The sequence below is a fragment of the Danio rerio genome, chromosome 21 (genome assembly GCF_049306965.1).
Source record: "Danio rerio strain Tuebingen ecotype United States chromosome 21, GRCz12tu, whole genome shotgun sequence".
Classification (NCBI taxonomy): domain Eukaryota; kingdom Metazoa; phylum Chordata; class Actinopteri; order Cypriniformes; family Danionidae; genus Danio; species Danio rerio.
Genome location: NC_133196.1, coordinates 46,687,501 through 46,702,460, shown reverse-complemented (window position 1 = coordinate 46,702,460; position 14,960 = coordinate 46,687,501). Strand labels below are relative to the sequence as shown.

At 38.1% G+C, this 14,960-nt stretch overlaps 2 protein-coding genes across 3 annotated transcripts in view; one reads left to right on the top strand and one right to left on the bottom strand.

Annotated features, from left to right (window-relative positions):
* Positions 1-14,960, top strand: part of jakmip2 (janus kinase and microtubule interacting protein 2) — a 209,527-nt gene that overhangs the window by 119,761 nt on the left and 74,806 nt on the right. The window lies entirely within an intron of this gene.
* Positions 1-14,960, bottom strand: part of stk32a (serine/threonine kinase 32A) — a 75,426-nt gene that overhangs the window by 4,326 nt on the left and 56,140 nt on the right. The window contains exons 7-11 of the mRNA XM_002666081.7: positions 12,154-12,243; positions 11,676-11,779; positions 7,782-7,898; positions 7,543-7,668; positions 5,515-5,643 (exon numbers count right to left, since the gene is read on the bottom strand). Coding sequence (XP_002666127.2) covers positions 5,515-5,643; positions 7,543-7,668; positions 7,782-7,898; positions 11,676-11,779; positions 12,154-12,243 — 566 coding nt within the window. The remainder of the gene's footprint in view (positions 1-5,514; positions 5,644-7,542; positions 7,669-7,781; positions 7,899-11,675; positions 11,780-12,153; positions 12,244-14,960) is intronic.

Below are 14,960 nucleotides of genomic sequence, written 5' to 3'. Positions count from 1 at the left end.
AATCTCGGAAAAAACGGGAGGGTTGACAGGTATACTCCTCACCCGCTCACCTCCCGTCCATTGTTCACTTTCACTTTGTTCCGTGACTCCCCAACCCTCTTCACTTTCGTCTGTGACAACCGACCCCCGCACCACCTCTTAACTTACATCCACGACACCGTTCCTCTATCCAACCCCCCTCCCCCCTTCTCTACTTTCCTGTGCAACTCCTCTTCAAAGGGTGTTAGTTCAGCATCCCCTGTTCCCCCGCCTGTTCGATCCACAATTTGACGGTGCGCCGCTATTCCCCTCTTAACCTTGGCCTGAATAATCCACAATCTGGCCCGAATTCACCCTGCGACACAAAATGTGAAGTAATGCGAAGCAAAAAGCCACGAGTAGTAGCTTCTGCCTGTGTAAATGTGTGCAGTCATGACTTTGTGCGTGATGAGAGACGTCAGCAGGTGTCGAGTGTTTAGTGCTTACTCCAGAAACCCCAGCCATGCAGCTCCAGGCAAGCGCAGGGATTTCCTTCAGTAAGCCTGACTGATGCTTAGTGCGCTACAATCATCCACACTCCACCCAATAAAGAGAGCTCTAGGAAATGCAATCTCTAGCTGCTGCTGAACGCACAAAAACAGTGTCATTATTTACCTCCATATGGTGTTTTGTGATTTATCTTTTAATGGCAGGTTATTTAAAAACAAGACAATTCCTGAAAAGATCAGATCTTCTAGGAATCAAGGTTGAAACATGCCAAATCTCTTTGGGGGGCAGGAAGGAAGTAAAGCCACACTGTAAAAATCGTGATTTTTAGTCTAAATATCCAAAAATTCTTAAATCAAGAAGTATTTTCTAGACAAGCAAAACATATTGTCTTCTTTTGTAAATAACATGTTGAGTTTTTCAGTAAACAAGCAAAATGATCTAGTTTTTCATTTTGACATAAGATTATTGTACTTACTCCATTGGCAGATTATTTGTTTTTTGGGGGAAAGTTCCCTTAATTTTAACATATTATTTCTTTGAACAAGACAATATGTTTTGCTTGTCAAGAAAATGTTTCTTGATTTAAGAATATTTTGATATTTGGACTAGAAACAACACACAAAAAAAAATCTAAGTAATAATGGGATTTTTTTTTGGCAGGGCACGGTTTTTGGAGTCACAAAAGGCACAAGAATTTATGAGTTTGCCCATATGGAGTGATTCTTTCCAGTATTTTAGATTTTAGGTTTTGCATTTATTGAGTTTGTTTGTATAGCAGTCAAACATGAGATGTCAACATTTTGGTGTCTGCATTAAATAACATTGACAAAAGTGATTTAACATACAAACAAAGAACATTAAATTTATAAGTTAGTTGATTGATTGATAGGTTGATTGATTAATTGATTAGTTGGTTGTTTGATTGGTTGATTGCTTGATTTGTTGACTGACTGGTCAGTTGGTTGACTGACTGATTGGTTAGTTAAATGATTGATTGCTCGGTTGATTAGCAGATTGATGGATTTATGGGTTGGTTAGCTGATTGGTGGATTGATCGGTTGGTTGACTGACTGACTGGTTTATTGGTTGGTTGGTTGCCTGACTGATTGGTAAGTAGATTGATTGGTTGGTTGGTCTGGTGGACTGACTGACTGGTTTACTGGTTAGTTGATTGATTGAATGACTGATTGGTTGATTGGTCGGTTAGTTGATTGGTTAATTGGTCAGTTGGAATTACTGATTGGTTAGTTGGTTGAATGATTGGTTGGTTGTTTGTTTGATTGATTGGTTGGTTGACTAATTGGTAAAATAATTAATTGATTGAGTGGTTGAGTGCTCGGTTAGTTAGCAGATTGATGGATTGATCGGTTGGTTAGCTGATTGGTGGATTGATCGGTTGGTTGAATAACTGACTGACTGGTTTGTTGGTTGGTTGATTGAATTATTATTAGTCGACTGACTGACTGATTGGCTGACTGACTGATTTGTCAGTTGATGGGTTGATTGATTTGTTGGTTGACTGGCTGACTAAATGACTGACAGACTGGTTGGTTGATTGATTGATTGGTCTGTCGGTTAGTTGATTGGTTGGTTGGTTAATTGGTCAATCGGTTAATTGACTGACTGACGAACTGGTTGGTTGGTTGACTGACTAATTGGTTAGATGATTGATTGGTTGATTGGTCGGTTGGTTATTTGATTGGTTAGTTGGTTGGTTGGTTGATTGATTGATTGACTGATTAATTAGCAAATTGATTGATTGATTGATTGATTAGTTGGTTAGTTGATTGGTCGGTTGGTTTGTTGGTTGACTGCCTGCATGGTTAGTTGATTGACTGATTGATTGGTTGGTTAATTGATTGGATGATGGTTGGTTGGTTGGTTGATCGGATGATTAGATGATTAGTTGATTGGTTAACTGGCCGGTTGGTTGATTGACTGACTGACTGGTTAGTTGGTATGTTGGTTGGTTGACTGGCTGATTGGTTAGTTGATTAATTGATTAGTTGATTGGTTGGATGGCTGGTGGATTGATTGGTTGGCCAACTGATTGATTGATTAATTGATTTAAAAGAAAGCTTCATATTCATTGTTTCTCAGAAGAAAGGATGACATGCTGTTATTTGTAATGGCAAAACACTGAGTAAATAACAGATTTTTAATTTTCGAGTGAACAAACATATTTAGCACCGAGCTTTAATTGTCTACATTAGTCTGAGAGCAGCTCAGCGGAACGGTTTTAGCTACGTGACACTCCTAATAAGCAGCGCTGATGATTAGTGAACTCAGACTGAAGGAAAAGAGGAGATGAACTACAGCAAGAAAGAGAGGGAAGGAGGAGATGCAGGCTGTTGGGATGCTTAGCTTTATTTTGTTCTCACAACAAGAGTTCAATTTTCCGCTGCATTTATCTGTGATTGGATGGAGCTCATTTCTCCATACAATACCAACTTCAGTGGGAGGACAGACCTGAGAGGTTTGAGGACAGATGGAGTTAGTGGGAGGAAGTCTGAAGTAGAAATACAGAGAGGTGGGAAACTGTATTATAGCAGGTCATGCGGTATTGATCTCCACTGCTTCACAACAATAACCTAAACTCCGTCGATGTATTCTTTCAGCGTATCTCGTCAGTATAAACCATGAATGGATACATTTAGGTTCTTTTACTATTAAACTGCCTGAAGCTCTTGCCTTTTTTTTTACCTAAATTGCAACACATTCTCACTACCGACTCATCACCTGTTGACACTCAGTACAGTTTTGTTTTATAATGCGTCGGGTTCTCTTATGCTTTTGGTCATTCACAATATGTATCCCATTAAATAGTTTGCATGAACTTGAAAATGTTAGAAAAATGCATACTTTCAGAAATATTTTAAAGGGCCTACCCTAAACCTACCCACTTCCCAACAACGTAAATAAGCAGAAGGCAAATAAAAGAGAAGTAATGTGTATTTATTGCAAAAACTTGTTATTATCATGCATCTTCATTAATTTAATAAGGATATGACTGAAACTGCAGTTCATTGACTGGCCACTGGGGGCTGGCTATAAAACAGAGCAAATTACTCACAAACATATGGACACTACGTCCATATTTTTTTACAGTCTATGGTAGATACTCATGTGGTCGAATGCATTTAAACAACCACAAAAAAACCCTGACCTCATTTATAAAAGTTAAATAACATAAGGAAATTAGGACAATGGTCAAAAATGCAAAAAAAAAAAAAAAAGTGATTTAAAACAGGTATAATTAGGACTAAATCTCTCATAAAAGCTATTTAATAAAATCCCACTGCAAAATGACTAAATGTCATCATATTAGATATGCCCTAACAGGCAAGTGTTATATGGCCTGATCTTTTCTCAAATCTCACTGCACTTTTTGTTGAGGCAGTTTCAGAATCCAGCAGTTTTGCAGAGCATTTCAAACAGCATAAACCCACTTTCAGCTGTCAGATCTTTAATAGCAACCACATCAAAAGGAAATAAAAGCGATGCAAACAAGTCAAGTTGTATTCCAAGTCCTGTGAAGCTATATGCTGTATTTACATGTATGTGAAGAATGGAGTAATTTATAAAGTTTCGTTTGTGGGAAACGATCGTGCTCCCGCTCACTGATATCCAATAACCAGAGCTCAGAACATTATAATGACGCGATATTTCTCGTGACACAGACAGTGTCCATAGCATTCATCTTTTCAATAAACTGCAACTGCAGTTGTATCCGCCTGCATATCCTGTGTTTTATATTAACAATGGTTGGGTTTAATGCTAGGAGTTGGGTTAAATGTGTTCGTAGTGTAACACGAGTAAAATAGTTTTGACTGTTTACATTAGAAAAACTCACATGCCAATAACAGTTAAATGTTGACAGATATAACCAAATGTGGGGATGTCGCGGATGAAGAGCGTGCGGGGTGTGGTGGGTGGTTGTGGTTGGTAGTTGGTGGGGGTGCCCATTCACACGGGGCTTCAGCGTCAACGCTTGACTGAAAGCGAGTCTGAAGTTGGGGCTGAAGCGATCGTCATAGCAGCGTCAGCCAATAAAATTCAGTCAGCAATAGGCCACTGTCTAGCTGGTGTATTTGCATACAGCAATCTGATTGGCTGGCGCTTCCGTCGGTGCTTGAAAAGTTAAGCTAGTCCCAACTTCTGCAGCAAACAATGCCTCTGAAGCGGCGCAGATGGATCCACAATGCAATTGACGCTGAAGCCCCGTGTGAATGGGGCTAAGCATGTTGGTTGGTTATGGGTAGGAGGCGGACGCAGGTGAAAGTGAAAGAAGGTGGGGGGGGTGGGAGGTGGTGGTTAGGTATTGAAAGGGGTTGAGTTTAGTGACACGGACGAAAGTGAAGAGCATGGGGATCCCTTATAGTGTCTCTGGAGCCGCCAAAACAAAGTTGGCCCTTAAAATCGTTTACCTAGATGTTATAACACGGCTGTAAAGAATACTTGATTCTGATTGGTCAGTGGCTACATTCCAAGTTATGTTATTCCAAGATAGTCATCGCTGAATAACACTGGCCCATCCGGGAACTTTGAATCATCTTGACTATCAGTGAATACATACAAATCTGTATACTTACTGTACATCCACATTTCTATGTATCTGCTTGTCTCTGTGGCCGTGGTTTTTAACTGTTTTGCACCATCTTGTGACTGTGTGTATACTGCATCAGCTGTTTTAGTTTCTGTCAACTTTTTATTTTTGACTATCTGGCGTCATCTTGTGACTGAAAAATGTACAGATTAGTGTATACTCCATCTGCTGTTTTCGTTTCTGTCAAGTTTAATTAACGAATTATTAATATATTATGGCTCAGAACAATGTTTTGCGTCAAATCTGTGGCAAGTGGCTGTGTAATAAGAAGAATAAAGTACATCCAGGACGGTTTTTTGATAAAAACCCTTCGGTCTTATACAACAGTGCTCCGCTTTGCGTCGGGCTGCCAATAACAACCTTTTAGATGTATTTCATCCCGAATTTAATAAGTTATTTTTTAAAGACTCCAGAGATGTTTACTTTAATAGAGTCTGTACCTGAGGAGATCCATCCGAGCCGTTCTCCCTGGTCTTCCTCGCCAGCCTCTTCTTCTTTTTGTGCAGTGGTTTGGACTCCAGGATCATCTCCTCCAGCTCAAATGTGGGGTCACAGTTCAGACGCCGCCTCTGACATCATACAAACACTCATTTATATACATAAACAGCTGAAGTCAAAATTATTTATCTTGCTGTGACTTTTTTTTCTTTTTCAAATATTTCCCTAATGATATTTAACAGAGCAAGGAATCACAGTATTTCCTATAATGTTTTTTTTCTACTGGAGAAAGTCTTATTTGTTTTATTTCGGCTAGAATAAAAGTAGTTTAGATTTTTTTTCTCTTCACATTTTAGGGATAATATTATTAGCCGCCTCATAATATTTATTTTTCAACTGTCTACAGAACGAACCATCATTATACATTGATTTGCCTAATTACCCTCACTTTCCTAGTTAAACTAATTAACCTAGTTAAGCCTTTAAACACATTATTGATATAGTATAACCAAGCACATGTGGTCAGAACACAAACAAGTCGTATTTAATGAAGTGAAAAAAATCTAAGCTGAATGCAATCAGGCATCTCTAGCTCCACCCATGGCTCACCTCTTTGCCCATTTCTGGTTTCGAAAAGTATATTTCAACACCAAAGACTCTATTTACACTTGTTATTATCATGCATCTTCATTAATCTGATACGGATATGACTGAAACTGCAATTCCTCGATTGGCCACTGGGGGCTGGCTCCAAAACTCTCAAATTTCTCACAAAAATATGGACACTACGTCCATATTTTTTTACAGTCTATGGTAGATACTCATGTGGTCGAATGCATTTAAACAACCACAAAAAAACCCTGACCTCATTTTTAAAAGTTAAAGAACATAAAGAAATTAGGACAGTGTTCAAAAATGAAAAAAAAGGGATTAAAAACAGGTATAATTAGGACTAAATCTCGCATAAAAGTTTTTTAATAAAATCCCACTGCAAAATGACTTAATTTCATCATATTAGATATGATGAGCAAGTGTTATATGGCCTGATCTTTTCTCAAATCTCACTGCTCTTTTTGTTGAGGCAGTTTCAGAATCCAGCAGTTTTGCAGAGCATTTCAAACAGCATAAACCCACTTTCAGCTGTCAGATCTTCAATAGTAACCACATCAAAAGGATCGTTCCCAATGAATGTTTTTCCAGGGTTCAGCTGATGGACATTCCCAAGATTCACAGCTTCAAAAGCGCTCAATCCAGACTAATTATCATGCATCTGAACAAGGCCTGCCAAGCGTAACGTAAATCGAAGTAGCTTCACCTGCAAAAATGCTCTGGTTGTGTAAGCAATTTTTATGCTTTAATTACCTAGTTGTTATGAACCTGTTGAGGTTTTTTTATGGTTTATTAAGTAGCTATTGCTGGAGTTGCTACAATGTATATACAGTTACGATATGTTTGCTTAATAAACTCATACATTCATTCATTCATTCATTTTCTTTTCGGCTTGGTCCCTCTATTAATCCGGGGTTATTAACAGGCACTAACAGGTGCCTGATCGTTAGATGTGGAGCTAACATTAAGTTTTTTTTAGCAATGTGTATCCCCGTGGTTCTTCACTGACTCTTTACTGATATGTGCAGAGAATATTGTCAAACATCAGTGTGTGTGTGAACTATCCTGTCGCAAAATGCAATAAAAATCCTACACTGTGGTAATAGTTTGATTGCGGTGTTTACATGTCTGTACTGCACTTCAATAATGGCTCTAAAATCATGTCTTAATTGTATTTCTGTTTAGTTCAATTAAATTAATCCCAAAAATTGCTGTTTACATAGACTCTTAATTAAAGTATTGTCTTAATCGTATTAAAATCGGATTACTGGTGTCCATGTAAACGTGCTCATTGTTTCTTATTTACAATAAAACAATCAGTCTCTACAGTACACATCCAGTAAACCCTAATTTTAAAGTATATCCGTGTCAGCATGCGCATCTCTTTATTTGCAGTGTGAGTGTGTGTTTCCTACACTTACATTAGGGAGGAATCCAGGAGGGATTTGTTTGCTGAGCACAGCATCCCAGTTGACATCCGAGAGATATTCCAGATCCTGGAGCTCCGAGAGACTGGAAATCCTCTTCTGAGCATCCACACACAACAGCTGAGAGCAGGGGACAAAAACAAACTTCAACGCCTGTGGTGTTAGATCACGCTCGAGTCAATTAATAAAAGAATAAAGTGTGAGTACATTTACGCTCGTATGATTAATGTTACCATATTTAGGAGGGATTTGATCCCTGAAGACCAGGCCGCAGGGTAGCAGGGCTGTGCTTTGTGGAACGTCTGCAGGATCTCATTGGCTGGTGTGTTGGTGCGCATGATGTACGGCCTCTAAGGAGGAAATCCAAACCATATTGAAAAGCAACAGCACTTTTACTTGTAAGTACCATTGACACTTGATAGTATGAAAATATATGAATATATTTAATATATTATATAATAATCTATAAATAAACTTATATGAGGTGCAAATTACTTTTAAGGAACAGTGCACTTTAAAAAAAAAAGTTTTATTTTACAACTCCGTTAGAGTTCAAATTAAACATATATAATTTTATAAATGATTAATATAAAATATTATAAATATATAATATATATATAAAATTAAACAAGTCAGAAACATTGTATACATAGTGTAATACACTCACTGGCCACTTTATTAGGTACACCTATTCAACTGCTTGTTAATGCAAATTTCTAATCAACCAATCACATGGCAAAAACTCAATGCATTTAGGCATGTAGACATGGTCAAGACGATCTGCTGCAGCTCAAACCGAGCATCAAAATGGGGAAGAAAGGGGATTTAGGTGACTTCGAATGTGGCTTGGTTGCCAGACGGGCTGTTCTGAGTATTTCAGAAATTGCTGATCTACTGGGATTTTCATGCACAACCATCTTTCATGCATGGATCCATCCTGCCTTGTATCAACAGTTCAGGCTGGTGGTGGTGGTGTAATGGTGTGGGGGAGATTTTCTTGGCACAATTTGGGTCCATTAGTACCAATTGAGCATCCCTTTATGAGCACAGTGTCTCCATCTTCTGATGGTTACTTCCAGCAGGATAACGCACCATGTCATAAAGCGTGAATCATCTCAGACTGGTTTCTTGAACATGACAATCAGTTCACTGTACTCAAATGGCCTCCACAGTCACCAGAACTCAATCCAATAGAGCACCTTTGGGATGAGATGGAACAGGAGACTGGCATCATGGATGTGCAGCCGACAAATCTGCAGCAACTGTGTGATGCTATCATGTCAATTTGGAGCAAAATCTCTGAGGAATATTTCCAGTACCTTGTTGAATCTATGCCACGAAAGATTAAAGCAGTTCTGAAGGCAAAAGGGGGTCCAACTCGGGACTAGTAAGGTGTACGTAATAAAATGGCTGATGAGTGTATAAAACCGATTAAAAAATACACATACAACTCACAAATAGACAAGTCTAAAAAGTGAGACTTCAGGCACACTGTTGAGTTTTAGCTTAGCATAAATCATTGAACCAGATTAGACCATTAGCATCTCACTCAAAAAAAAAGAAGCTGTTTTTGGTTTGTTTGGGTCTATTGTGTTCACATTTCAGTTAAGATTCATCTTAGCTAGACTGAAAAAAGAGCAAGGTCGGCTCTTCATCAGTCTGGGTTTGCTTGTTTGGCACACAACAGGGTTTGGATGCTCGAGTTTATATCAAATGAACCGCACTAATGGTGTGTTCACACTTGGCAGGTTTGGTTCAATTGAAACTATCTCTGGTCTGTTTGCTCAGTTTGCATGGTTCATTTACCAGTACAGACTGTAAGTGTGAAAGGAGCTAATGAAACTTTTATATTTCTAGTCTGCTGATTCTTAGCAGCACATAATGAGTTTTAACCCTTTGCAAGTTTAAATGCTCCCGCTGACAACCCCTGCATTATTATTTTTTTTTTTACTGTGACCTTTGTTTATGCCTTGCTTTAAAGTTCTCATGACGATGCATAAAGTAAGGTTATCATGTGACACATAGCTCAAATGATTTGTGCATACAGTTGAAGTCAAAATTTTTCGCCCTACTGTTGTCTGTGTAGGAACATACATTTTGACTTTTAAACTGCTTAATAATGATCATACAACAAGCTAAATATATTTATTTAAATGTATTTAAACACATTTAATAATGGAAGATTATTTTGCTTGTTTTAAGGAAAAACTAACTTTAATATGACATATTATTTCTGGAAACCAAACAAGAAAACAATTTAGGGATTTTTAGATATTTGGTAGTGTTGGGGTCTAGTCCACCTTGTTGTCCAAGTCAAGACCAAGTTCTTAACCAGTCAAGTCCAAGTCAAAATCCAAATCCAAAAGGGGTGCAGTCAGACTTAGGTCTGAGTCATATATATATACATATACATACATATATATATATATATATATATATATATGGCTGATAGTCATGCAATATTCTGCAATACCAACACTCCTACAGCATCTTCATCCTTGAAGTTGGACAACAGGCAATGGTTTCTGCTGTTCTGACCGTCAGCTGCAGATGCGTATGAATGGCGGAAGACAGTAGTTCCTCTTACAAAAGTATTTTTACGACACTCTATGTTTGACTTTTTTATACACACATCCGTCGAACTGTTGTATAAACGCAATCTCACACTAGTAGCAGTGCGCTATGGCTTTATATTGTCACTGGTGGGTAACTAAGGCACTGGGATTGCGCCCTCAAACCAACACATGCATCCCATCAGTGCCGATATACAGCCATATCACACTGCAGCTCATGTGTGTATATATATATATATATATATATATATATATATATATATATATATATATATATATATATATATATATATATATATATATATATATATATATATGTGTATATATATATATATATGAACAATATGTGATATTGCGTTTATACAACAGTTTGACGGCACAATCTTGTACATAAAAAAGAAAATCAAACACAGAGAGTCTAAAACCCTTTTGTATTAGGAACTACTTTCTTCCGCCATTCATTCACATCTGCAGCTGACGTCAGAACAGCAGAAGCCGTTACTAATTCACCAACGTCACTTTAGAGCTAGTGTTTGAATGATTCTCTATAGCGTAATGAGAAGCCGCTCTTCTGGTGTGTGACCCCTTAAGGTGATGACAAAACAGTAAATTTTTAGATTTCACATTTTAAGATTATACGGCTGACCGTGACATGAAATGCCATCCGTCTACAGAGATTTCTCACCAGACTGCTGTTGTGTTTGCGATAAGGAGGGACGAGGCTGAATGCAGCTTCTTATTCGCAGCTTCTTATTGACTCTATCCGGTCCACCTTAAAACTACGAAGCTTCCGTTTTTCAGCTTTTTATTCGCACTCAAGAGAACACACTGGGCAAGGGCTTATTATGCGGTTCTGGTGCCATCTTGTGGATAGACAATGTCAACCGTCTTTGGCTGCCGACGAGCTCTCAGAAATTGTAAATATTTTAAAATAGGCACTATTCTTACAGATAAACGGCATAGTTGCAATCTAAACAACTACATTCTCCACTAAATAAACCTCAAAAGTACATTTTTGATGTCTAACAACTGTAATATTTGTCAAACTACTTTTTGCTTGCTGTATGTGGGCAGAGTAATACACAGAGGTGAAAAGGCCTTTGTGTAATGTTAGTAGCAAAATATCGCACGGCTATCAGCCAATCAGAATTAAGAACCAGACAGAACTGTTGTATAAATATATATACACACACATAAATATACACACACATATATATATATATATATATATATATATATATATATATATATATATATATATATATATATCGTGGTTAATCGTTGCTCAGCACTAGAAGAGAAAAAATCTCTGTGTGTTTCGCCAATAACAATGTTAGCAACAGGCCTATATCGGCCGATTTTTTTTACAAAGAAATTTACAATTTACTAAATATATTGGTTGGGCTCTAAAATGACACCCTCACAAAATGACACCCTCATTACTCACTGTTCCAAATAAAGCCTAATTGTAATGTTAAACACCAGGTACAGTTTGGCCTGAAAGTGTAAAAGTGGCTTTAATTCTGTATAAGTTATTGTTTAAGAGTCCCTCACCTGTCCACGGAGAAGCTCATACGCAGTAATCCCTAAAGACCACCAGTCCACATCGAAAGAGTAGCCTGGATGTGTGCCCTCCACCAGCTGGAAGAGTTCTGGGGCTACAGCAATGCAAAAGACAGCGCTAAGATGATGTCTGAAGTACAGTTAATTGAACATCTCACATGTTGCACTGCTACTAACATATCTGTGGCAATTTCAAATAAAATATTACAGTATTGTAACCAGAATTATTTGTTTTCCTGTGAAATATGTATTGTTTTTTATATATTTCTCAAGTGATGATTTATAGAGACATATTCACAGTATTTGCTATTAGTTTATCCTTCTGGAGAAAGTATTATTTCTTTAAGTTTGATTAAAATAGGAAGGACGATGGATAAAATAATGATAACCCTTTAACTGAAGTTGTGCTGAAAACACAAAGAAATCTAATAAGAGGTCAGAGTTTTAAAGAGAAGAATAAAGCTCTCACCCATATATGGCTTTGTTCCTGCAATAGATGTGGCTTTTAAGTCTTCCTTCACAATAGCAGCTATGTTGAAATCTGTCAGGTGTGCATGACCTGCAATGAAGACAAACAATATATAAGCATAAATAAAAGAGAATCAAACATTCATTTTACTTTTACTGGTTGTAAAGAGGTCCTATTATGCTCTTTACACAAGATGTAGAATAAGGCTGTTTCTCAATATGCGTTCTTCAGTTCTTGTGCAGTTGGAGCATGTTCTCCACGTGTTGCCGTGGGTTTCCTCCAGGTGCTCTGGTTTCCCCCACAGTCCAAACACATGCGCTTCTGGAGACTTGGATAGCTAAATTGTCCATAGTGTGTGTGAATGAGAATGTTAGGGTGTTTCCCAGTGATTGGTTGCAGTTGTAAGGGCATTCGCTCTGTAAACCTTAAAGATGGTTGTGTGAAAAATCCCAGTAGATGAGCAGTTTCTGAACTACTCAGACCAGCCCGTCTGGCATTAACAGCCATGCCACCTTTAAAATCACTTAAATCACCTTGCTTTCCCAATCTGATGCTCGCTTTGAACAGCAGCAGATCATCCTGACCTAGGCTGTTTCTCAATATGCGTTCTTCAGTGGTCTTGCGTCCTCGTGTTCTCGTGTAACGTCATCATCAGCTGCCTAAGTTCAGTTCCAATACTCAAGACCGCAAGTACGGAGGACGCGTGAAACTTCCCGGATGTGATCTTGATATCGAGGATGCAACGATGCAGACTTGAGCACCGAACTCGCTCTGGAAGTCCCAGAAGTCATTGCGACTGGAGATGGGAAGCGCAGCATTTTATTTAGATTTATTATTAAAGTTCAGAGATATCATTTATTTACCTCAGGAGTTTCCCTAAATGAAACGGTGAGAGTAAACATTAACATGAATATCTTAATAAAGGAATAAACACATTAAGGGTTGTTTGTTTGCTGAAATTCGTATTAAAATCTGTTTTATTTATATTGTGCAGAGTATATTAATAATGTTTTTATGCAAAGTATATATTTTGAAGAGAGGGAAACAATAAATCATTGTATGAATGCTGTAATGTTTAAATAATTTACTATTTAAAACGCGTAAAGGTCACATGACCATCAGGAAGAACGCAGCATCCCATTTCTCAAACAACGCGTTCTCTGCCCTCGCGGTCTCCTGAGTTCCTTCTTCCGAGGACACCGGGCAAGACCGGTCTCCACAAGAACGCAAGTCCGTTCTCTGCGTTCTTGGAATTGAGAAACAGCCATAGATTTACTTTCATCAGCCAAACATCGGCCTCACAGATCTGTGAATGTCGCTTATTGATCCGCGATTGGTAAATGTAGCTTTGTGGACGCTACTGCGCTACTTGACTAATAATATAGCTTCGCTACTCAAAAACTATTCGATTTAGAAAGTAGCGACGCTATAGCCAAGCTACTGAGAAATATAGTTAAGCTAGTAGCGTCACTACTTGTAACGACGCTACTGCCCAACACTGCATACAGACACACATTATGCTCCACATAAACATCATTTTAAGCCATGCTAAACTATGCTAATGATCAACAGTAAACATGACAAAGTTGACCTCCTTCCAACATGAAATACCAGCAACAATCAAGAAAGCATGATTATTTGTTGTCATGGCTTTGCAATCAAAAATGAGATTATAATAAAAGTCAAAGGGGTAAAAACAGCCCCCAACATAATGAAAGGGAAGTCAATTTAAGTGTACTGTTGAATTTTTAAAGCATTTTCCCATAATACGTGTCAAAACAAGATTTATCACACCATTTGCTGAAGCACAGAGAAAGTTGTGGACAAATTAAGACTCAGAATCACCCCAGAGTGGATGAAAACATCCCCAACAGCACACAATGGTTAATCCATGCAGTCATCTTGGCCCATGGCTATTAGTTTTCTATTGAGATTGTTTTTAAGGCAATCACCTGAGCCCTGTTTCTAATTACTCTGCAGGGAAATGATGCATTGACAACATCGACCCGCTGACGGCCTCACAAAAACCTATTTTTATAACCGTCCTGAGAGTTGACGTCAGGAGCACAAATCATTCTGACACTTTTAAGACCAGACAAAACAAACAGTCACTCACAAAGTCACTAAATATAACTATAAATTGTGTGTTTTCAAGACGCATGATCAGTCGGCCATATTGAAGAGCAGAATGTAAACAATGGCTCTGAACCGAATGGTGATCGATGGTTACTGCTGCAGGTAATGATCAATTATTATGATTTTGTTGGCTGTCCTAATTGTTCAGGCCAGAAATAAAAGAAACATATACACTACCTGACAAAAGTCTTGTCGTCTATCCAAGTTTTAAGAACTACGAATAATGACTGTTGATCATTTTGTATCAGAAGTGGCTTATAAGGCGCCTCTAGATTACGCTTATTTTACCAAATATATTATCATAATATTTGCTATATATTTAAGAATAAATTGATAAATAAATATCATGCATCTTCCAAACTGTATTCAGTCCTTTCTGCTCTAATAATGTGTTTTAGTCAGATGTGTGGGTCAGTTCTTCTACTCGGTGACCGCGGAGTGAAGTGGTCAAAGTCAGCGGTTCACCTTGATAAAGATCTGCCATCCCCGCAGGCTGAGAGAACTGGAGCAGATGCTGTGTATAAGTACGGAAAGACACATGGGATTCTTTTCCTCTAAGAATATGCATATGTGTCCCTATATCACACAGAGAGAGTAGATGCTGGCGATGTGTGCAGTGTTGATCTGAATGTAAAGCAGCTCCTCGTGCACTGTTTACAGACAACACTGCT